The 25,931-nt window shown below is 32.9% G+C and overlaps 1 protein-coding gene across 1 annotated transcript in view; it reads right to left on the bottom strand.

Annotated features, from left to right (window-relative positions):
• Window positions 1–25,931, bottom strand: part of LOC149792220 (uncharacterized) — a 124,999-nt gene that overhangs the window by 25,754 nt on the left and 73,314 nt on the right. Inside the window, exons 16-21 of the mRNA XM_089969543.1 lie at window positions 18,963–19,052; window positions 17,913–18,206; window positions 16,002–16,113; window positions 13,855–13,961; window positions 2,982–3,105; window positions 1,735–1,811 (exon numbers count right to left, since the gene is read on the bottom strand). Coding sequence (XP_089825669.1) covers window positions 1,735–1,811; window positions 2,982–3,105; window positions 13,855–13,961; window positions 16,002–16,113; window positions 17,913–18,206; window positions 18,963–19,052 — 804 coding nt within the window. The remainder of the gene's footprint in view (window positions 1–1,734; window positions 1,812–2,981; window positions 3,106–13,854; window positions 13,962–16,001; window positions 16,114–17,912; window positions 18,207–18,962; window positions 19,053–25,931) is intronic.

Below are 25,931 nucleotides of genomic sequence, written 5' to 3'. Positions count from 1 at the left end.
TCAGAAACAAATGACATACCTTCCACACATTGCATATTATGTGGATTCACACTATACTATGTGGATTCACACTGTATACTAAGTGGATTCACAGTGTATACTATGTAGATTCACACTGTATACTGTGTGGATTCACAGTGTATACTATATGGATTCACACTGCATACTATGTGGATTCACACTGTATACTATGTGGATTCACAATGTATACTATGTGGATTCACAGTGTATACTATGTATATTCACACTGTATACTATGTGGATTCACAGTGTATACTATGTATATTCACAATGTATACTATGTGGATTCACAGTGTATACTATATGGATTCACACTGTATGCTATGTGGATTCACAGTGTATAATATGTATATTCACAGTGTATACTATGTAGATTCACACTGTATACTATTTGGATTCACACTGTATATTATGTGGATTCACACTATGCTATGTAGATTCACACTGTATACTATGTGGATTCACAATGTATACTATGTAGATTCACACTGTATACTATGTGGATTCACATATACTATGTGGATTCACACTGTATACTATTTGGATTCACAGTGTATACTATGTATATTCACAGTGTATACTATGTAGATTCACACTGTATACTATTTGGATTCACACTGTATATTATGTGGATTCACACTGTATACTATGTAGATTCACAATGTATACTATGTGGATTCACACTGTATACTATGTGGATTCACATATACTATGTGGATTCACACTGTATACTATTTGGATTCACACTGTATACTATGTGGATTCACACTGAATACTATGTGGATTCACAGTGTATACTATGTATATTCATAGTGTATACTATGTAGATTCACACTGTATACTATTTGGATTCACACTGTATATTATGTGGATTCACACTGTATACTATGTAGATTCATATTGTATACTATGTGGATTCACAGTGTATATTATTCACACTGTATACTATGTGGATTCACATTGTATACTATGTGGATTCACACTGTATACTATGTGGATTCACACTGTATACTATGTGGATTCACAATGTATACTATGTGAATTCACAGTGTATACTATGTATATTCACAGTGTATACTCTAGAGTCACACTGTATACTATTTGTATTCACACTGTATATTATGTGGATTCACACTGTATACTATGTAGATTCACACTGTATATTATGTGTATTCACACTGTATACTATGTAGATTCACACTGCATACTATGTGGATACTGCATACTATGTGGATTCACACTGTATGTGGATTCACACTGTATACTATGTGGATTCACACTATACTATGTGGATTCACACTGTATACTATTTGGATTCACACTGTATACTAAGTGGATTCACACTGTATACTGTGTGGATTCACATCGTATATTATGTGGATTCACACAATATATTATGTGGATTCACAGTGTATATTATGTGCATTCACTTCATTATTCCTTATTCATGGACAAGTTAACAAGTGTAGATATAATTCATAAGTTTCACTTAGTGCCATAATTTTGAAGATCTCACTGCATGCTGGTTTTCCAGAAAGCGAAGGAATAACTACTATACTCTGATGTGAACTTTATCTGAGACACATTTATTTCAGTATTAACTAATGCCCTACTGGCTTAATCAGCTGATGTCACTGTAGCAAATACAAGTCAAATTATGAGTATAATGTAATAAACCAGTCCAGAGCAAAATTTGGAAATAAGGACACTCACAGTCTGAGGTTTGCTGTAAAGTGTCAACAGGAAATTAGGCTGGGTTGGGGAAAAGCAAGCAAACTCCACATATCTCCCTGTAATACAAAAGGATAAAAATCTTAATGCATTTAGTAAAATAAAGTTATTTTAAGAAAAGTCAAAATCATTTGGCAATCATAGATTAAAGAAAAGTTCTTAAGAATAAGTTATATCCAAAAATTAGCCCCCTCCCCCCGTGTTACCTTTAGAAAGATAGACAACATGCACAATGTGACTGGCAGCAAGCAATGCTATTAACACTAAAAATCATTAATATTCAGAAAAAGTGAAAATATTAACATATTTACCTAAAGTTTTAAATAGTTAGGTAAGCATCTTAAAAGGAAAATTTGGGAAATGGTATTAAAGAGGAAAAATGAAAGTTTAATTCCAAAGTCGTCACAATAATACTATTTGATGTTCTAACACTAACATGGGTGCTCTTGGGACTATTCTCTTTTCAGGGATGGAAGGATTTTTCACTGTACATGCATTTTTGTACAGTTGTAAAGAAATCTCACATACTGACACATCTGAACTGCCATTATGTAAAGAAATCTCACATACTGATGTACCTGTACAGTTACTAGGTGAAAAAACCTCACATACTGACACATCCTATTTAGCTAAATCTCATTTAAATAGCATTTATTTTGCAATCAATACAATCTCATTTCCAGGCATTTGCATTTGTTTTCACAATTATACAAACTCATTTCCAGGCATCTGCATCTGTCTCCCTAACTATACAATCTCATTTCAATCACATTTGTTTACCTAACAATACAATCTCATTTCAACTGCATTTGTTTCCCTACCTATACAATCTCATTTCAATCACATTTGTTTACCCAAATATATAATCTCATTTCAATCACATTTGTTTATCTAAAGATACAATCTCATTTCAATCACATTTGTTTCCCTAAAAATACTACATCATACAAAACAGAGGATGTATGCTGAATTGAAATAGGCAAAATGTTTAGCTTCACTCTGTGATAATCCTAGATGAGAACTAGTGCATACATCTATTTCAAATGCGGACTCCAAACTGAAATGGGTATTTTCGCAGGATTTAACTTCTTGGTAACCAAAGTCAGTGTTTTTTTTAAAAAGTTGTATCCTTTACAAGTAATTAGTAATTAGTACTGTTTACAAGTGACTAATGCTTGATTTGATTGTAAATACTTTTCTTTAATAAGAAAACAAAAAAAAGCCCTTACCTGCCAAGACATCTAGTACCACCAGCTGACTGTAACCCTCACTGATACTGATACTGGATTTATTGCTTTCACTCTCACCTCTTGTTTCCTCATCTCTTTTCTCATCCAGAAGTATACCCATCACCTGTTTAAAATTAGATCTATCAGTAAGCAAGTACTTACAGAAAACAGAAATAGACCTATCACTTGTTTAAAATTTGATCTGTCAGTAAGCATGCACTTACAGAATACAAAAATACACCTATCACCTGTTTAAAATCTGATCTGTCAGTAAGCATGCACTTAGGAATACAAAAGTATACATATTACCTGTTTAAAATTTGATCTGTCAGTAACCATGCACTTACAGAATACAGAAGTATACCTATCACCTGTTTAAAATTTTATATGTCAGTAACTATGCACTTACAGAATAACATTCATATAATATAAAGTGTAAATAATAGTATCAAAAATGGGGAGATAACTCTAAAATGACTAACCTGACAAATCTGAATCTTACAAGGTACACACTTTCATAATAATACAGATGTATACCAAGCTTCATGAAAATATCTCTGATGGTTCTGGACAAGACTGATGGATGGACATAATATTTTTTAAAAATGGGAACAATACTTCAAATGTTCATCAGACGGACTCCATACTTTACATATCATGTCACATCATGATTCAAATTCATAGCAAGTTTCATGAAGATTTATCAAAAGAATAAGGAGATAATAGGTATGACAGATGGACACAAAAGATAATAGGTATGACAGATGGGCAGAAAAGATAATAGGTATGACAGATGGACAGAAAAGATAATAGGTATGACAGGTGGACAGAAAAGATAATAGGTATGACAGATGGACAGAAAAGATAATAGGTATGACAGATGGACAGAAAAGATAATAGTTATGACAGATGGACAGAACAGCACACAAAATGATTCCTGGATACCACCACCACCACCAGCTTGTGGGGAGTGGGGTGGGTAAAAAATAAGAGCAGACTGCTGAACAATATTTCATGTTATTATATACTTTAATAACAGTTCCACTAGTTTAGTAATATTGCTACTAGTAAATATCCATTGGTGCTGTAGTTCAGTAACTAAATAATAAAGCCTCCAGAGTAGTTATACAAATATGAAAACCAGATGTTAGAAACCCCATAGCCACAAACTATGAAAACCAGTTGCCAAAAGCCCCATAGTCGCAAACTATGAAAACCAGTTGCCAAAAACCCCATAGTCACAACTATGAAAACCAGTTGCCAAAAGCCCATAGTCACAAACTATGAAAACCAGATGTAAAAAGCCCCATAGTTACAAACTATGAAACCAGATGTTAAAAACCCCATAGTCACAAATTATGAAAACCAGATGTTAAAAACCCCATAGTAACAAACTATGAAAACCAGATGTCAAAAAACCCATAGTCACACACTATGAAAACCAGCTGCCAAAAACCACATAGTCACAAACTATGAAAACCAGATGTTAAAAACCCCATAGTCACAATGAAAACCAGTTGCCAAAAGCCCCATAGTCAAAACTATGAAAACCAGATGTTAAAAACCCCATAGTCATAAACTATGAAAACCAGATATTAAAAGCACCATAGTCACAAACTATGAAAACCAGTTGCCAAAAGCCCCATAGTCACAAACTATGAAACCAGAGGATAAAAAACCCAAAGTCACACACTATGAAAACCAGTTGCCAAAAACCACATAGTCACAAACTATGAAAACCAGATGTTAAAAACCCCATAGTCACAAACAATGAAAACCAGTTGCCAAAAGCCCCATAGTCAAAACTATGAAAACCAGATGTTAAAAACACAATAGTCACATACTATGAAAACCAGTTGCCAAAAGCCCCATAGTCACAAACTATGAAAACCAGTTGCCAAAAGCCCCTAAGTCACAAACTATGAAAACCAGATGTTAAAAGCCCCATAGTCACATACTATGAAAACCAGATGTTAAAAACCCCATAGTCATAAACTATGAAAACCAGATATTAAAAGCACCATAGTCACAAACTATGAAAACCAGTTGCCAAAAGCCCCATAGTCACAAACTATGAAACCAGAGGATAAAAAACCCAAAGTCACACACTATGAAAACCAGTTGCCAAAAACCACATAGTCACAAACTATGAAAACCAGATGTTAAAAACCCCATAGTCACAAACAATGAAAACCAGTTGCCAAAAGCCCCATAGTCAAAACTATGAAAACCAGATGTTAAAAACACAATAGTCACATACTATGAAAACCAGTTGCCAAAAGCCCCATAGTCACAAACTATGAAAACCAGTTGCCAAAAGCCCCTAAGTCACAAACTATGAAAACCAGATGTTAAAAGCCCCATAGTCACATACTATGAAAACCAGATGTTAAAAACACCATAGTCACAAACTATGAAAACCAATTGCCAAAAGTCCCATAGTCAAAAACTATGAAAACCAGATGTTAAAAGCCCCATAGTCACATACTATGAAAACCAGATGTCAAAAGCCCCATAGTCACATACTATGAAAACCAGTTGCCAAAAGCCCATAGTCACAAACTATGAAAACCAGATGTAAAAAGCCCCATAGTTACAAACTATGAAACCAGATGTTAAAAACCCCATAGTCACAAATTATGAAAACCAGATGTTAAAAACCCCATAGTAACAAACTATGAAAACCAGATGTCAAAAAACCCATAGTCACACACTATGAAAACCAGCTGCCAAAAACCACATAGTCACAAACTATGAAAACCAGATGTTAAAAACCCCATAGTCACAATGAAAACCAGTTGCCAAAAGCCCCATAGTCAAAACTATGAAAACCAGATGTTAAAAACCCCATAGTCATAAACTATGAAAACCAGATATTAAAAGCACCATAGTCACAAACTATGAAAACCAGTTGCCAAAAGCCCCATAGTCACAAACTATGAAACCAGAGGATAAAAAACCCAAAGTCACACACTATGAAAACCAGTTGCCAAAAACCACATAGTCACAAACTATGAAAACCAGATGTTAAAAACCCCATAGTCACAAACAATGAAAACCAGTTGCCAAAAGCCCCATAGTCAAAACTATGAAAACCAGATGTTAAAAACACAATAGTCACATACTATGAAAACCAGTTGCCAAAAGCCCCATAGTCACAAACTATGAAAACCAGTTGCCAAAAGCCCCTAAGTCACAAACTATGAAAACCAGATGTTAAAAGCCCCATAGTCACAAACTATGAAAACCAGATGTTAAAAACACCATAGTCACAAACTATGAAAACCAATTGCCAAAAGTCCCATAGTCAAAAACTATGAAAACCAGATGTTAAAAGCCCCATAGTCACATACTATGAAAACCAGATGTCAAAAGCCCCATAGTCACATACTATGAAAACCAGATGTTAAAAGCCCCATAGTCACATACTATGAAAACCAGATGTCAAAAGCCCCATAGTCACATACTATGAAAACCACATGTTAAAAGCCCCATAGTCACATACTATGAAAACCAGATGTCAAAAGCCCCATAGTCACATACTATGAAAACCAGATGTTAAAAGCCCCATAGTCACATACTATGAAAACCAGATGTCAAAAGCCCCATAGTCACATACTATGAAAACCAGATGTTAAAATCCCCATAGTCACATACTATGAAAACCAGATGTCAAAAGCCCCATAGTCACATACTATGAAAACCAGATGTTAAAAGCCCCACTAACATATGATGTACTCATTCAGAATCCAATTAGTCCAAGATCTTGATTATATGAGCTTACATGCAAAGTTTGATTAAATTCTGATCAGAAATATGGTAACATCTCAACCAAACAGATGCAGGATTGCTTTATTAATATGCTGGCATAACACTATTGAACTTAACCAAGGTATGCACAAATAAGCCAATACAACATGTTTAACAAATTCTGTTTTAAAGAATACAGTTCTAGATTGTTAACAAGCTCAGCCAATCAGATGCAAGAATTCCTCATTTATATGTGTGGATGTTGCTTATAATGGAACTTATCTAAGACCTTGATGACATAATTCTACATAGTGAGTTTGATCCTAATTATTATGCATGGATTTTACTGTTTATGAATTACAACACGGATCTTGATGATATAATTCTATATAGCGAGTTTGATCCAAAATCACCTAATTAGTATGCATGGATTTTACTGATTATGAATTACAACAAAGATCTTGATGATATAATTCTATATAGCGAGTTTGATCCAAAATCACCTAATTAGTATGCATGGATTTCACTGGTTATAAATTACAACAGACATCTTAATGACATAATTCTATATAGCGAGTTTGATCCAAAATCACCTAATTAGTATGCATGGATTTTACTGAGTATAAATTACAAGGATCTTCATGACATAATTCTATATAGCGAGTTTGATCCAAAATCACCTAATTAGTATGCACAGATTTTACTGAGTATAAATTACAAGGATCTTCATGACATAATTCTATATAGCGAGTTTGATCCAAAATCACCTAATTAGTATGCATGGATTTTACTGATTATAAATTACAACAGAGATCTTAATGACATAATTCTATATAGTGAGTTTGATCCAAAATCACCTAATTAGTATGCATGGATTTTACTGATTATGAATTACAACAGGGATCTTGATGACATAATTCTATATAGTGAGTTTGATCCAAAATCACCTAATTAGTATGCATGGATTTCACTGGTTATAAATTACAACAGACATCTTAATGACATAATTCTATATAGCGAGTTTGATCCAAAATCACCTAATTAGTATGCATGGATTTTACTGATTATAAATTACAACAGAGATCTTGATGACGTAATTCTAAATAGCGAGTTTGATCCAAAATCACCTAATTAGTATGCATAGATTTTACTGATTATAAATTACAACAGAGATCTTGATGACATAATTCTATATAGTGAGTTTGATCCAAAATCACCTAATTAGTATGCACAGATTTTACTGATTATAAATTACAACAGAGATCTTGATGACATAATTCTATATAGTGAGTTTGATCCAAAATCACCTAATTAGTATGCACAGATTTTACTGATTATGAATTACAACAGAGATCTTGATGACATAATTCTATATAGTGAGTTTGATCCAAAATCACCTAATTAGTATGCATGGATTTCACTGGTTATAAATTACAACAGACATCTTAATGACATAATTCTATATAGCGAGTTTGATCCAAAATCACCTAATTAGTATGCATAGATTTTACTGATTATAAATTACAACAGAGATCTTGATGACATAATTCTATATAGTGAGTTTGATCCAAAATCACCTAATTAGTATGCATGGATTTTACTGATTATGAATTACAACAGAGATCTTGATGACGTAATTCTAAATAGCGAGTTTGATCCAAAATCACCTAATTAGTATGCATAGATTTTACTGATTATAAATTACAACAGAGATCTTGATGACATAATTCTATATAGTGAGTTTGATCCAAAATCACCTAATTAGTATGCACAGATTTTACTGATTATAAATTACAACAGAGATCTTGATGACGTAATTCTAAATAGCGAGTTTGATCCAAAATCACCTAATTAGTATGCACAGATTTTACTGATTATAAATTACAACAGAGATCTTGATGACGTAATTCTAAATAGCGAGTTTGATCCAAAATCACCTAATTAGTATGCACAGATTTTACTGATTATAAATTACAACAGAGATCTTGATGACATAATTCTATATAGTGAGTTTGATCCAAAATCACCTAATTAGTATGCACAGATTTTACTGATTATGAATTACAACAGAGATCTTGATGACATAATTCTATATAGTGAGTTTGATCCAAAATCACCTAATTAGTATGCACAGATTTTACTGATTATAAATTACAACAGAGATCTTGATGACATAATTCTATATAGTGAGTTTGATCCAAAATCACCTAATTAGTATGCACAGATTTTACTGATTATGAATTACAACAGAGATCTTGATGACATAATTCTATATAGTGAGTTTGATCCAAAATCACCTAATTAGTATGCATGGATTTCACTGGTTATAAATTACAACAGACATCTTAATGACATAATTCTATATAGCGAGTTTGATCCAAAATCACCTAATTAGTATGCATAGATTTTACTGATTATAAATTACAACAGAGATCTTGATGACATAATTCTATATAGTGAGTTTGATCCAAAATCACCTAATTAGTATGCATGGATTTTACTGATTATGAATTACAACAGAGATCTTGATGACGTAATTCTAAATAGCGAGTTTGATCCAAAATCACCTAATTAGTATGCATAGATTTTACTGATTATAAATTACAACAGAGATCTTGATGACATAATTCTATATAGTGAGTTTGATCCAAAATCACCTAATTAGTATGCATGGATTTTACTGGTTATAAATTACAACAGAGATCTTGATGACATAATTCTATATAGTGAGTTTGATCCAAAATCACCTAATTAGTATGCACAGATTTTACTGATTATAAATTACAACAGAGATCTTGATGACATAATTCTAAATAGCGAGTTTGATCCAAAATCACCTAATTAGTATGCACAGATTTTACTGATTATAAATTACAACAGAGATCTTGATGACATAATTCTATATAGTGAGTTTGATCCAAAATCACCTAATTAGTATGCATGGATTTTACTGATTATGAATTACAACAGAGATCTTGATGACATAATTCTAAATAGCGAGTTTGATCCAAAATCACCTAATTAGTATGCATAGATTTTACTGATTATAAATTACAACAGAGATCTTGATGACATAATTCTATATAGTGAGTTTGATCCAAAATCACCTAATTAGTATGCACAGATTTTACTGGTTATAAATTACAACAGACATCTTAATGACATAATTCTATATAGCGAGTTTGATCCAAAATCACCTAATTAGTATGCATGGATTTTACTGAGTATAAATTACAAGGATCTTCATGACATAATTCTATATAGCGAGTTTGATCCAAAATCACCTAATTAGTATGCACAGATTTTACTGAGTATAAATTACAAGGATCTTGATGACATAATTCTATATAGCGAGTTTGATCCAAAATCACCTAATTAGTATGCATGGATTTTACTGATTATAAATTACAACAGAGATCTTAATGACATAATTCTATATAGTGAGTTTGATCCAAAATCACCTAATTAGTATGCATGGATTTTACTGATTATGAATTACAACAGAGATCTTGATGACATAATTCTATATAGTGAGTTTGATCCAAAATCACCTAATTAGTATGCATGGATTTTACTGATTATAAATTACAACAGAGATCTTAATGACATAATTCTATATAGTGAGTTTGATCCAAAATCACCTAATTAGTATGCATGGATTTTACTGATTATGAATTACAACAGAGATCTTGATGACATAATTCTATATAGTGAGTTTGATCCAAAATCACCTAATTAGTATGCATGGATTTCACTGGTTATAAATTACAACAGACATCTTAATGACATAATTCTATATAGCGAGTTTGATCCAAAATCACCTAATTAGTATGCATGGATTTTACTGATTATAAATTACAACAGAGATCTTGATGACATAATTCTAAATAGCGAGTTTGATCCAAAATCACCTAATTAGTATGCATAGATTTTACTGATTATAAATTACAACAGAGATCTTGATGACATAATTCTATATAGTGAGTTTGATCCAAAATCACCTAATTAGTATGCACAGATTTTACTGATTATAAATTACAACAGAGATCTTGATGACATAATTCTATATAGCGAGTTTGATCCAAAATCACCTAATTAGTATGCATGGATTTTACTGAGTATAAATTACAAGGATCTTGATGACATAATTCTATATAGCGAGTTTGATCCAAAATCACCTAATTAGTATGCATGGATTTTACTGATTATGAATTACAACAGAGATCTTGATGACGTAATTCTAAATAGCGAGTTTGATCCAAAATCACCTAATTAGTATGCATAGATTTTACTGATTATAAATTACAACAGAGATCTTGATGACATAATTCTATATAGTGAGTTTGATCCAAAATCACCTAATTAGTATGCATGGATTTTACTGATTATGAATTACAACAGAGATCTTGATGACGTAATTCTAAATAGCGAGTTTGATCCAAAATCACCTAATTAGTATGCATAGATTTTACTGATTATAAATTACAACAGAGATCTTGATGACATAATTCTATATAGTGAGTTTGATCCAAAATCACCTAATTAGTATGCATGGATTTTACTGGTTATAAATTACAACAGAGATCTTGATGACATAATTCTATATAGTGAGTTTGATCCAAAATCACCTAATTAGTATGCATAGATTTTACTGATTATAAATTACAACAGAGATCTTGATGACGTAATTCTAAATAGCGAGTTTGATCCAAAATCACCTAATTAGTATGCACAGATTTTACTGATTATAAATTACAACAGAGATCTTGATGACATAATTCTATATAGTGAGTTTGATCCAAAATCACCTAATTAGTATGCATGGATTTTACTGATTATGAATTACAACAGAGATCTTGATGACGTAATTCTAAATAGCGAGTTTGATCCAAAATCACCTAATTAGTATGCATAGATTTTACTGATTATAAATTACAACAGAGATCTTGATGACATAATTCTAAATAGCGAGTTTGATCCAAAATCACCTAATTAGTATGCACAGATTTTACTGGTTATAAATTACAACAGACATCTTAATGACATAATTCTATATAGCGAGTTTGATCCAAAATCACCTAATTAGTATGCATGGATTTTACTGAGTATAAATTACAAGGATCTTCATGACATAATTCTATATAGCGAGTTTGATCCAAAATCACCTAATTAGTATGCACAGATTTTACTGAGTATAAATTACAAGGATCTTGATGACATAATTCTATATAGCGAGTTTGATCCAAAATCACCTAATTAGTATGCATGGATTTTACTGATTATAAATTACAACAGAGATCTTAATGACATAATTCTATATAGTGAGTTTGATCCAAAATCACCTAATTAGTATGCATGGATTTCACTGGTTATAAATTACAACAGACATCTTAATGACATAATTCTATATAGTGAGTTTGATCCAAAATCACCTAATTAGTATGCATGGATTTTACTGATTATAAATTACAAGAGAGATCTTGATGACGTAATTCTAAATAGCGAGTTTGATCCAAAATCACCTAATTAGTATGCATGGATTTTACTGATTATAAATTACAACAGAGATCTTGATGACATAATTCTATATAGTGAGTTTGATCCAAAATCACCTAATTAGTATGCACAGATTTTACTGATTATAAATTACAACAGAGATCTTGATGACATAATTCTATATAGTGAGTTTGTTCCAAAATCACCTAATTAGTATGCACAGATTTTACTGATTATAAATTACAACAGAGATCTTGATGACATAATTCTATATAGCGAGTTTGATCCAAAATCACCTAATTAGTATGCACAGATTTTACTGATTATAAATTACAACAGAGATCTTGATGACATAATTCTATATAGTGAGTTTGATCCAAAATCACCTAATTAGTATGCACAGATTTTACTGATTATAAATTACAACAGAGATCTTGATGACATAATTCTATATAGTGAGTTTGATCCAAAATCACCTAATTAGTATGCACAGATTTTACTGATTATAAATTACAACAGAGATCTTGATGACATAATTCTATATAGTGAGTTTGATCCAAAATCACCTAATTAGTATGCACAGATTTTACTGATTATAAATTACAACAGAGATCTTGATGACATAATTCTATATAGTGAGTTTGATCCAAAATCACCTAATTAGTATGCACAGATTTTACTGATTATAAATTACAACAGAGATCTTGATGACATAATTCTATATAGCGAGTTTGATCCAAAATCACCTAATTAGTATGCACAGATTTTACTGATTATAAATTACAACAGAGATCTTGATGACATAATTCTATATATAATGAGTTTGATCCAAAATCACCTAATTAGTATACATAGACTTTCCTGATTATAAATTACAACAGAGATCTTAATGACATAATTCTATACAGCGAGTTTGATCCAAAATCACCTAATTAGTATGCATGCATTTTACTGATTATGAATTACAATAGAGATCTTGATGGTACAAGTCTTTATACCAAATGCAATTAAAATCTGTTCAAAAATGAAACAAAAAACCAGAGTGGACTGACGGATGACAGATATTTGACACAACATAAGCAAACATGTTAATTAGGGAATATCACAAGACTGGTAACACGCAAACTTGCTAATTTTGGAGTATCACAAGACTGGTGACATAAGCTAACTTGCTAATTTTGGAGTATCACAAGACTGGTAACATGCAAACTTGCTAATTTTGGAGTATCACAAGACTGGTGACATAAGCAAACTTGCTAATTTTGGAGTATCACAAGACTGGTAACACGCAAACTTGCTAATTCTGGAGTATCACAAGACTGGTAACATAAGCAAACTTGCTAATCAAGGAGTATGACAAGACTGGTAACATAAGCAAACTTGCTAATCAAGGAGTATAACAAGACTGGTGACATATGCAAACTTGCTAATCACGGAGTATGACAAGACTGGTGACATAAGCAAACTTGCTAATCACGGAGTATGACAAGACTGGTAACATAAGCAAACTTGCTAATCAAGGAGTATAACAAGACTGGTAACACAAGAATACCTACTAATTAGGGAATATCACAAGACTGGTAACATAATCAAACTTGCTAATTTAGGAATACCACAAGACCGGTACCTGGCCAGCACTTGCAAGGAACTTGTGTAGTCGTCCCAAGTCTTGTTCTTTGTTCTGTTTCATCTGAGATTGTTCTTCCTCCTCAAAGTCTTTCTCACCATCACCTCCTAGAAGAAAAGCAATTACTGTAAATTTTACATTTTTTAAAACAGGCTTAAAACTACACCATCTTTGGCAAGACAATTAAACATGGGAAAATTTGTCTCATTTTCGTATTTACAGTGTTATAATTAGACAATATGTGCATTGCATATATTCAGACAATATGTGTATTGTCTATACTCACACAATATGTGTACTGCCCATTCTCATACAATATGTATTGCCCATACTCAGATAATATGTGTACTGCCCATATTCAGATAATATGTGTTGTTGCTGTTGTTGTTGTAGGGTTTAATGCCATATTTCAGCACACAATAGGCTATACATGGCAGCCAATATAAATGGTGGATGAAGAATCCGGGAAAACCCCAGAAAGAATCACCAACCCACAAGAAGCTACTGGCAAGCTTTCTCACATACTCACATTGGCTGAATCCAAGACTTGAACCCACTCAGACAGAAGTGAGATGGCAATGATCCATAACGGAGAGCGCTTTAGACCACTCGGCCACTCAGGGCTCCTATAATACAATATTTATAATGCCCATACTCAGACAATATGTATAATGCCCATACTCAGACAATATTTGTACTGCCCATACTCAGACAATATGTGTACTGCCCATACTCAGACAATATGTATTGCCCATATTCAAACAATATTTATAATGCCCATACTCAGACAATATTTGTACTGCCCATACTCAGACAATATGTGTACTGCCCATACTCAGACAATGTGTATTACCCATACTCAGATGATATATGTATCACCCATACCCAGACAATATATGTAACACCCATACTCAGACAATATATGTATCACCCATACTCAGACAATATGTGTACTGCCCATACTCAGACAATGTGTATTACCCATACTCAGACAATATATGTATCACCCATACTCAGACAATATATGTAACACCCATACTCAGACAATATATGTACCACCCATATTCAGACAATATATGTACCATCCATACTCATACAATATATGTACCACCCATACTCAGACAATATATGTACTGCCCATACTCAGACAATATGTATTACCCATACTCAGACCATGTGTATCACCCATACTCAGAGAATATATGTATCATCCATACTCAGACAATATGTATATTGCCCATACTCAGATAATATGTATATTGCCCATACTCAGACAATATATGTACCACCCATACTCAGACAATATGTATATTGCCCATACTCAGACAATATGTGAACTGCCCATACTCAGACAATATATGCATCACCCATACTCAGACAATATTTGTACTTCCCATACTCAGACAATATGTGTACTGCCCATAATCAATGTGTATTACCCATACTCAGACAATAAGTGTACTGCCCATACTCAGACAATATATGTACCACCCATACTCAGACAATATGTATATTGCCCATACTCAGACAATATGTGAACTGCCCATACTCAGACAATATATGCATCACCCATACTCAGACAATATTTGTACTGCCCATGCTCAGTCAATATGTGTACTGCCCATACTCAGGCAATGTGTATTACCCATGCTCAGTCAATATGTGTACTGCCCATACTCAGACAATGTGCATTACCCATACTCAGACAATATGTGTATTGCCCATACTCAGACAATATATGTATCACCCATGCTCAGACAATATATGTATCACCCATACTCAGACAATATATGTATCACCCATACTCAGACAATATGTATAATGCCCATGCTCAGATAATATATGTATCAGTCATACTCAGACAATATATGTATCACCCATACTCAGACAATATGTATACTGCCCATACTCAGACAATATGTATAATGCCCATGCACAGACAATATATGTATCACTCATACTCAGAGAATATGTATATTGCTCATACTCAGACAATATGTGTACTGCCATTACTCAGACTCAATTTTAACTGGATAAGTCAACATGGAACAGACCCATACAATTTTAATTGGACTGGTCAAACGCACAGAACTCATCCATACAATTTTAATTTCCTTAAACAGATGAAGTGACATAAGAAAACTTACGTCCCACTCCTAGAAAATCTTCTGGTGGATGCTGTGACCATTTTTGTCTGGAATCTATTTCCTCGGTCTGAATATCCCTGTCGATGTTATCGTCATTTGTCTGTACATAGGCCTGAAATATATTTTAAAAAACAGACAATTAGATCAAAATATATTCAAAGAAAAATTGTCAACAGCCAATTGTCATAATAGTGAAAACCCATTTATTTTCTAGGCTATCATTTCCATGTTTTCTGACTCACACTGTAAATATGCCGTTTTGGTTATAAAAAAAACCAAAATTCTTCAACATACAGTGAATTTTCAATATAGGGCACCTCGGTTAAGCATTATTCATGTAACAGGAATGGTTATAGACCTCATTTTAGGTATGATTAGAGTTATTTCACTTAAGTTACCTCACTATAACAAACTGCAGTCAAGCACTATTCATGTAACAGGAATGGTTTTGGACCTTATTTTAGGTATTAATAGAGTTATTTCACTGAAGTTACCTCACTATAACAAACTGCAGTCAAGCACTATTCATGTAACAGGAATGGTTATAGACCTCATTTGTGGGTATGAATATAATTACACTTAAGTTACCTCACTATAACAAACTGCAGTCAAGCATTATTCATGTAACAGGAATGGTTTTGGACCTTATTTTAGGTATTAATAGAGTTATTTCACTGAAGTTACCTCACTATAACAAACTGCAGTCAAGCACTCCTCATATAACAGGCATGGTTATGGACCTCATTTTTGGGTATGAATATAATTACACTGAAGTTACCTCACCATAACAAACTGCAGTCAAACATTCCTCATATAACATATGGCTATAGACCTCATTTTGGGTATGAATCTAGTTATCACACTGAAGTTACCGCAATATAAGACAACTCAGTCAAGCATTCCTCATACAAAAGAAGGTATGGTTATGGAACCTCATTTTGGATATGAATTTAATTATTACAAATAAACTATCTCACTGTAAGACACCTCAATCAACCTTCATATAACAGGCATGGTTATGGACCTCATTTTGGATATCAATTTTATTATTACAAATAAATTATCTCACTGTAGGACACCTCAGTCAACAAGGTATAGTTATGGACCTCATTTTTGGGGTCAGAATGTATTTATCACACAATTTATCTTTCTAAAAGAGACCTCAGTCAATCATCCCTCATATAGCTCCACAGATATGGACAACTTTTAAAGGCATGAATAAGTTACCAAACAAGTATGACACTTTGGTCAAGTACAAATAACAGGTATGGTTACAGACCCTGTTTTTGGGTATGAGTGTAGTTATTACTCTGAAGTTATCTCAAAACAAGACACTTTGATCAAGCATACCTCATACAACAGTACCAAAGCTGCAAGTCACATTACATGTGTATCCATAATTAAAATACATGTCCAATCTGGTTGGTATTTGTCTTGCCAAAGCCACTAATATACAAATCAGATAAAGCATGTATTATCTATGACATATAAACATGTCCAACTTGTTTAGTATTAATCCTGCCAAAACAAAACCATGAATATATGAGTAAAATGATATGGGTATCTATAATTTAAAAACATGTCCAACCTGTTTGGTATCAGTCCTGACAAAATGTGAATATACAAGTCACACTATATGCATATCTATAATTTAAAAACATGTCCAACCTGTTTGGTATCAGTCCTGCCAAAACGGTGAATATACAAGTCACACTACATGCATATCTATAATTTAAAAACATGTCCAACCTGTTTGGTATCAGTCCTGCCAAAACTGCAAATATACAAGTCACACTACATGCATATCTATAATTTAAAAACATGTCCAACCTGTTTGGTATCAGTCCTACCAAAACTGCGAATATACAAGTCACACTACATGCAAACCTATAATTTAAAAACATGTCCAACCTGTTTGGTATCAGTCCTGCCAAAACTGCGAATATACAAGTCATATTCCTTAACAGGCGGAAGGTCTAAAAGATCAAATCTAGCTACGTCTAATTCCAACATCTGTAGTAGATCTCGTCCTCTCTGTATCGTCTTGTTAGCTGTCTTCCGACTCATAGCTCGTTGTTTTGCAGAAACAAAATTTATCACAGTTCGTGCACGAGACACAGCTGGAGCTGTATCTTCTGAAAGATATTTGTGATTATCCTCTTCTTCGTCTCTGTTGTCTTGATAACGGTTGCTGGATTTCCCAGTCTGCAAAAGAAAGGCACATAAAAATGTGAAAACTACTGAATATTTATCAGAGACACTTAATACCATGTGAACTTTTTATGTATTTTCATTGATGCATAGTCTGATGTAACAATTTACAAAAAATTGTTTTTCTCATATTTCACAATTATAAAGCAATAATTGCAATGCCAGTAGCTGGTAAAGGAAAGTAACATTTCCATTGGTCAGAATGTTACCACGTGATCAAAATGAATTGTGTTCATTTCCGTATGAGCTGTAAGGAGAACTACTTTTCTAAGAATACCCACTTCTATAAATACAGTCACGTGTAAAGCATAAGATAAACACTGCTAGTGATGGCAGACACGAAGTAAGCAATAAAGAAAAAGAGCATTCTTACAATTTAAACAAAAAAATAATTGAATAAATTCAATCTTAAAGACTAAAGCAACCGATATTTTTCATCTTTTATGAATAAAATCATTCTTTCTTTGGCGAAAGTTTTGAAAAATATGGATAAAAATGTTTGAAGTGTGCTAGGTCAAGGTCACTGGTATACGGTATTTATAGCTATCCAACGCTGAAACTGATATGTCAGAATAAGCATTAAAAGATCACCTCAACTTTTATTGCATGATAACTCACACTTTACCAGTGATACTAATGTTGGGTGGTTTAACAGAATTCACAAAAATCAACAAATGTTGTTGAGTCTGCAATTCAATAACTTCTTCATTAAGCTGAAAATATATGAAGGCATGGTATAATTTAACATACTGATTCTGAGCGTTGTCCTTTGTGGGACTCATTTAGAAGCCTGTTATTCTCCTCATCCAGTGCACGGAGAATCTCATCCACTTCAGAGTCCTAAATAAAAAGATGACAGAAGTAAATATCCATATTCAAACAATCGCTCTTTTAAAGATCTTTTTTCTGACTAATACTATTTCTTAAATAAGTGATGTTGTAATTTCCCTTAATTCAGGTATACTGCACCTTTTACTTTCTTTTTATCCATTACACTTTTTATTTTCATTTGATCCACTGAATTTCCTCAGACCAGTAAAACTTTCATTTCTTATCCTGTGAAATTTATTTTTAAAAAAAGAAAACAACAGATTATGGTATATTCTATAGACATCAAGCATGTCATACATTGGTATTGAAGAAAAATAACTCACATGTTTTTAAAAATCAAAACAAAGCACCTGTCTACAAATTAACTATGTACATTAATTAGCACTAGATTTTGTATGTGGGAGAACTGTCACAAGTTTTTTGTAATGTTTGAGAAAATGTGTCACATGTTTTTGTAATATGTGAGACCTGTAATGAGTTTTTGTAATGTGTGATAACTGTAATGAGTTTTTGTAACGTGTGATAACTGTAATGAGTTTTTGTAATGTGTGATAACTGTAGTGAGTTTCTGTAATGTGTGGTAACTGTAATGAGTTTTTGTAATGTGTGATAACTGTTATTAGTATTTGTAATGTGTGAGAACTATCATGAGATTTTCTAATGTGTGAGAAATTGTCAGAAGTTTTTGTAACATCTGAAAAATTTAATGAGATTTTGTAATGAGTGAGAACTGTTATGCGATTTTGTAATGTGTCATGTGTGAGAACTGTCATGAGATTTTCTAATGTGTGAGAACAGTGTTATGAAATTTTGTAACATGTGAGAATTGTGCCATGAGATTTTCTAATGTGAGAACTGTCATGAGATTTTCTAATGTGTGAGAACTGTCATGAGATCTAAAGTAGTTATCATAAGGAATATGTTATCTGTTTTCTGTCAACTCTGTATTTTAAAAGACCATAATTTGTTCAAGACAGAAAAGACAAATAAACAACATATGACCCTGTAATGAAAATCAACCAATCAATACATAAATCAATCAATCAGTCAATAAAACAATAAACATTCAATGTGATAGCTAGGCCATATATATATATATATATATATATATATATATATATATATATATATATATATATATATATATAGAAAGAGAGAGAGAAAGAGAGAGAGAGAGAGATATGAATACAGTCTTGCACTGCAACCAGTTCCATAAGCAGGTGGAGATGCCCTTTCCATGAGCATTTTGGCACTGACCCACAACACTCTATAGGGGTACTGACCCACAACACTCTATAGGGGTACTGACCCACAACATTCTATAGGGGTACTGACCCACAAGACTCTATAGGGGTCTGCCACCCAAGTATATATTGTAAGTTAAATCTGCTTTACATATATATGAAAGAACTAGTAGAGAAAGAGGTAGTGAAGACTAATGACAGAGCCATGCTATGGATTTCAAACAATGCACGGTAAGAGAGCATATATATCAGGGGTGCACAACCATTTTTGGCCATGGGCCAGACAGCATTTTCTAGGACTGCAAACACTAATTTCTTTAATATAATTACTGTTCACAGGCCAGATTTCGGTGTTGTTTTAATTTGCCCTGAGGGCCAGACATAACACATTCGCTGGCCACATTTGGCCCATGGGCCAGGGGTTGTGCACCCCTTATATATATATATATATAAAGTTGTTCTATAAACCCACAAGCAAGCTAAAGTTTCATAACTTCATTCAATAGATACAAGCAAAACTGCCAAGCATTCTATAATTAGTTAGGCATTGTCACTGGGATAATAAGCATGATATCTACTTCTAACTGATTGAAACTTTAGAGAACAGAGTTAAAAAGTAAATGTTTTTGGCAATGCAAAATACCACTGCTAAAATAAGAACACTGTCAATGCATAAAAATTAGTGTCAACAGTTTATTTTAATGTGCAAATGTTACATTAGAATCTACAGGAATTTTAATGTGCAATGTTACATCAGAATCTGCTTTGAACTATGCAAATGTAACATTAGAATCTACATGAATTTTAATGTGCAAATGTTACATCAGAATCTGCTTTGAACTATGCAAATATAACATTAGAATATACATGAATTTTAATGTGCAAATGTTACATTAGAATCTGCTTTTGTAATGTGCTAATGTTACATTAGAATCTACGTGAGTTTTAATTTGGAAATGTAACATTTGAATCTACAGGAATTTTAATGTACAAATGTTACAGCAGAATCTACAGAAATTTTAATGTGCAAATGTTACATTACAATCTGCTTTGTGATGCGGAAATGTTACATTAGAATCTACAGGAATTTTGATGTGCAAATGTTACATTGGAATTTACAGGAATTTTAATGTGGAAATGTTACATAAGAACCTACAGGAATTTTAATGTGGAAATGTTACATTAGAATCTGTTGTGCTTTTGTAATGTGGAAATGTCATATTTGAATCTACAGGAATTTTAATGTGGAAATGTTACATTAGAATCTACAGGAATTTAATGTACAAATGTTAAATTATAATCTGCAGGAATTTTAATTTGCAAATGTTACATTAGAATCTGCAGGAATTTTAATTTGCAAATGTTACATTATAATCTACAGGAGTTTTAATGTGCAAATGTTACAGTAGAATCTACTGTGTTTTTGTTATGTGGAAATGTTTGATTCGAATCTACTGGAATTTTTATGTGCAAATGTTACATGAGATTCTGCAGGAATTTTAATGTGCAAATGTTACATTAGAATCTGCAGGAATTTTAATGTGCAAATGTTGCATTAGTTACAATAGAATCTGCTGTGTTTTGTAATATGGAAATGTTATTATTCAGATCAACAGGAATTTTAATGTGCACATGTTATAGTAGAATCTGCTGACTTTTGTAATGTGAAAATGTTACATTAGAATCTACAGATTTTTTAAATGTGCAAATGTTACATTAGACTCTAGATTTTTTAATGTGAAAATTTTACATTAGAATCTACAGATTGTTTTAATGTGTAAATGTTACATTAGAATATGAAGAGTTTTTAATGTGTAAATGTTACATTAGAATCTATAGATTTTTTAAATGTGCAAATGTTACATTAGACTCTAGATTTTTTAATGTGCAAATGTTACATTAGAATCTACATATTTTTTAAATGTGTAAATGTTACATTAGAATCTACAGACTTTTTTATGTGTAAATGTTACATTAGAATATGAAGACTTTTTATGTGTAAATGTTACATTAGAATATGAAGACTTTTTAATGTGTAGATGTTACATTAGAATATGAAGAGTTTTTTTGATGTGTAAATGTTACATTAGAATCTAGATTTTTTAATGTGAAGATGTTACATCAGAATCTACAGATTTTTTAAATGTGAAAATGTTCATTAGAATCTACAGATTTTTTTAAATGTGCAAATGTTACATTAGAATCTACAGACGTTTTTAATGTGTAAATGTTACATTAGAATATGAAGACTTTTTTAATGTGAAAATGTTACATTAGAATATGAAGACTTTTTTAACATGTCAAGTCCCCTCGGTCAGTTACTATGGTATATGGCACACTGTCAAGTCATGATATACATATGGGCATGGCACATTATCAAGTCATGATAAACATCTGGGCATAGCACACTGTCAAGTCATGATATACATAGGGGTATGGCACACTGTCAAGTCATGGTATACATATGGGCATGGCACACTGTCAAGTCATGATATACATCTAGGCATGGCACACTGTCAAGTCATGATATACATCTAGGCATGGCACACTGTCAAGTCATGATATACATCTAGGCATGGCACACTGTCAAGTCATGATATACATCTGGGCATGGCACACTGTCAAGTCATGATATACATCTGGGCATGGCACACTGTCAAGTCATGATATACATCTGGGCATGGCACACTGTCAAGTCATGATATACATCTGGGCATGGCACACTGTCAAGTCATGATATACATCTGAGCATGGCACACTGTCAAGTCATGATATACATCTGGGCACGGCACACTGTCAAGTCATGATATACATAAGGGTATGGCACACTGTCAAGTCATGATATGCATATGGGCATGGCACACTGTCAAGTCATGGTATACATATGGGCATGGCACACTGTCAAGTCATGATATACATCTGGGCATGGCACACTGTCAAGTCATGATATACGTCTGGGCATGGCACACTGTCAAGTCATGATATACATCTGGGCACAGCACACTGTCAAGTCATTATATACATAGGGGTATGGCACACTGTCAAGTCATGATATGCATATGGGCATGGCACACTGTCAAGTCATGGTATACATATGGGCATGGCACACTGTCAAGTCATGATATACATCTAGGCATGGCACACTGTCAAGTCATGATATACATCTAGGCATGGCACACTGTCAAGTCATGATATACATCTAGGCATGGCACACTGTCAAGTCATGATATACATCTGGGCATGGCACACTGTCAAGTCATGATATACATCTGGGCATGGCACACTGTCAAGTCATGATATACATCTAGGCATGGCACACTGTCAAGTCATGATATACGTCTGGGCATGGCACACTGTCAAGTCATGATATACATAGGGGTATGGCACACTGTCAAGTCATGATATGCATATGGGCATGGCACACTGTCAAGTCATGGTATACATATGGGCATGGCACACTGTCAAGTCATGATATACATCTAGGCATGGCACACTGTCAAGTCATGATATACATCTAGGCATGGCACACTGTCAAGTCATGATATACATCTGAGCATGGCACACTGTCAAGTCATGATATACATCTGGGCATGGCACACTGTCAAGTCATGATATACATCTGGGCATGGCACACTGTCAAGTCATGATATACGTCTGGGCATGGCACACTGTCAAGTCATGATATACATCTGGGCAAAGTTTTATGAATATCTCCTCAATCATTACAAAGTCATGGCCCAGACAAATGTATGTTAACAGACAGATGGACAGACATATATTCCATCATATAATATGTCAGATTCATGATGAATGCGCAGAAAATAAATGTTTTAGTATCAGTGTATCCACTAGGGGTGCAAGATTGGTGGCCAAATTCCCCTTGGTGTCAAAAATGGGGGTCAGACTGAGTAAAAACCAAACTTTGATATCAAACTGGGGGTGAAATAACAAATCTGCAGGCCTCTGAAGCACAAATGAGGGTAAAGGGAAACACTGAGTATTTTAAAGTTCTTGTGAAGGTCAATGCTAAAGTTCTTGGGAAGGTCAATGCTAAAGTTCTTGTGAAGGTCAATGCTAAAGTTCTTGTGAAGGTCAATGCTAAAGTTCTTGTGAAAGTCAATGTTAAAGTTTTTGTGAAAGTCAATGTTAAAGTTCTTGTGAAAGTCAATGTTAAAGTTCTTGTGAAAGTCAATGCTAAAGTTCTTGTGAAAGTCAATGTTAAAGTTCTTGTGAAAGTCAATGTTAAAGTTCTTGTGAAAGTCAATGCTAAAGTTCTTGTGAAAGTCAATGCTAAAGTTCTTGTGAAAGTCAATGTTAAAGTTTCTGTGACAAGTTAACATTAAAGTTCTTGTGAAAGTCAATGTTAAAGTTCTTGTGAAAGTCAATGTTAAAGTTCTTGTGAAAGTCAATGCTAAAGTTTCTGTGAAAGGTCAACATTAAAATTCTTGTAAAAATCAATGTTAAAGTTTCTGTGAAAAGTTAACATTAAAGTTCTTGTAAAAGTCAATGTTAAAGTTTCTGTGAAAAGTTAACATTAAAGTTTTTGTGTAAGTCAATGCTAAAGTTTCTGTGAAAAGTTAACATTAAAGTTCTTGTGAAAGTCAATGTTAAAGTTCTTGTGAAAGTCAATGCTAAAGTTTGTGAAGAGTTAACATTAAAGTTCTTGTGAAAGTCAATTTTAAAGTTCTTGTGAAAGTCAATGTTAAAGTTCTTGTGAAAGTCAATGTTAAAGTTCTTGTGAAGGTCAATGTTAAAGTTCTTGTGAAAGTCAATGTTAAAGTTGTGAAGGTCAATGTTAAAGTTCTTGTGAAAGTCAATGTTAAAGTTTCTGTGACAAGTTAACATTAAAGTTCTTGTCAAAGTCAATGTTAAAGTTCTTGTGAAAGTCAATGTTAAAGTTCTTGTGAAAGTCAATGCTAAAGTTTCTGTGAAAGGTCAACATTAAAATTCTTGTAAAAATCAATGTTAAAGTTTCTGTGAAAAGTTAACATTAAAGTTCTTGTAAAAGTCAATGTTAAAGTTTCTGTGAAAAGTTAACATTAAAGTTTTTGTGAAAGTCAATGTTAAAGTTCTTGTGAAGGTCAATGCTAAAGTTTCTGTGAAAAGTTAACATTAAAGTTCTTGTGAAAGTCAATGTTAAAGTTCTTGTGAAAGTCAATGCTAAAGTTTGTGAAGAGTTAACCTTAAAGTTCTTGTGAAAGTCAATTTTAAAGTTCTTGTGAAAGTCAATGCTAAAGTTTGTGAAAAGTTAACATTCAAGTTCTTGTGAAAGTCAATGTTAAAGTTCTTGTGAAAGTCAATGCTAAAGTTTCTGTGAAAAGTTAACATTAAAGTTCTTGTGAAAGTCAATGTTAAAATTCTTGTGAAATTCAATGTTAAAGTTCTTGTGAAAGTCAATGTTAAAGTTCTTGTGAAGGTCAATGCTAAAGTTCTTGTGAAAGTCAATGTTAAAGTTGTGAAGGTCAATGTTAAAGTTCTTGTGAAGGTCAATGTTAAAGTTCTTGTGAAAGTCAATGTTAAAGTTCTTGTGAAGGTCAATGTTAAAGTTCTTGTGAAAGTTAAAGTTCTTGTGAAAGTTAAAGTTCTTGTGAAAGTAAATGCTAAAGTTTCTGTGAAAAGTTAACATTAAAGTTTGTGTGAAAGT

The sequence above is a fragment of the Sinohyriopsis cumingii genome, chromosome 9 (genome assembly GCF_028554795.1).
Source record: "Sinohyriopsis cumingii isolate HCF-2022 chromosome 9, ASM2855479v2, whole genome shotgun sequence".
NCBI classification, from domain to species: domain Eukaryota; kingdom Metazoa; phylum Mollusca; class Bivalvia; order Unionida; family Unionidae; genus Sinohyriopsis; species Sinohyriopsis cumingii.
The sequence above is the reverse complement of the archived record's forward strand: the minus strand, read 5'-3'. Positions and strand labels throughout refer to the sequence as shown.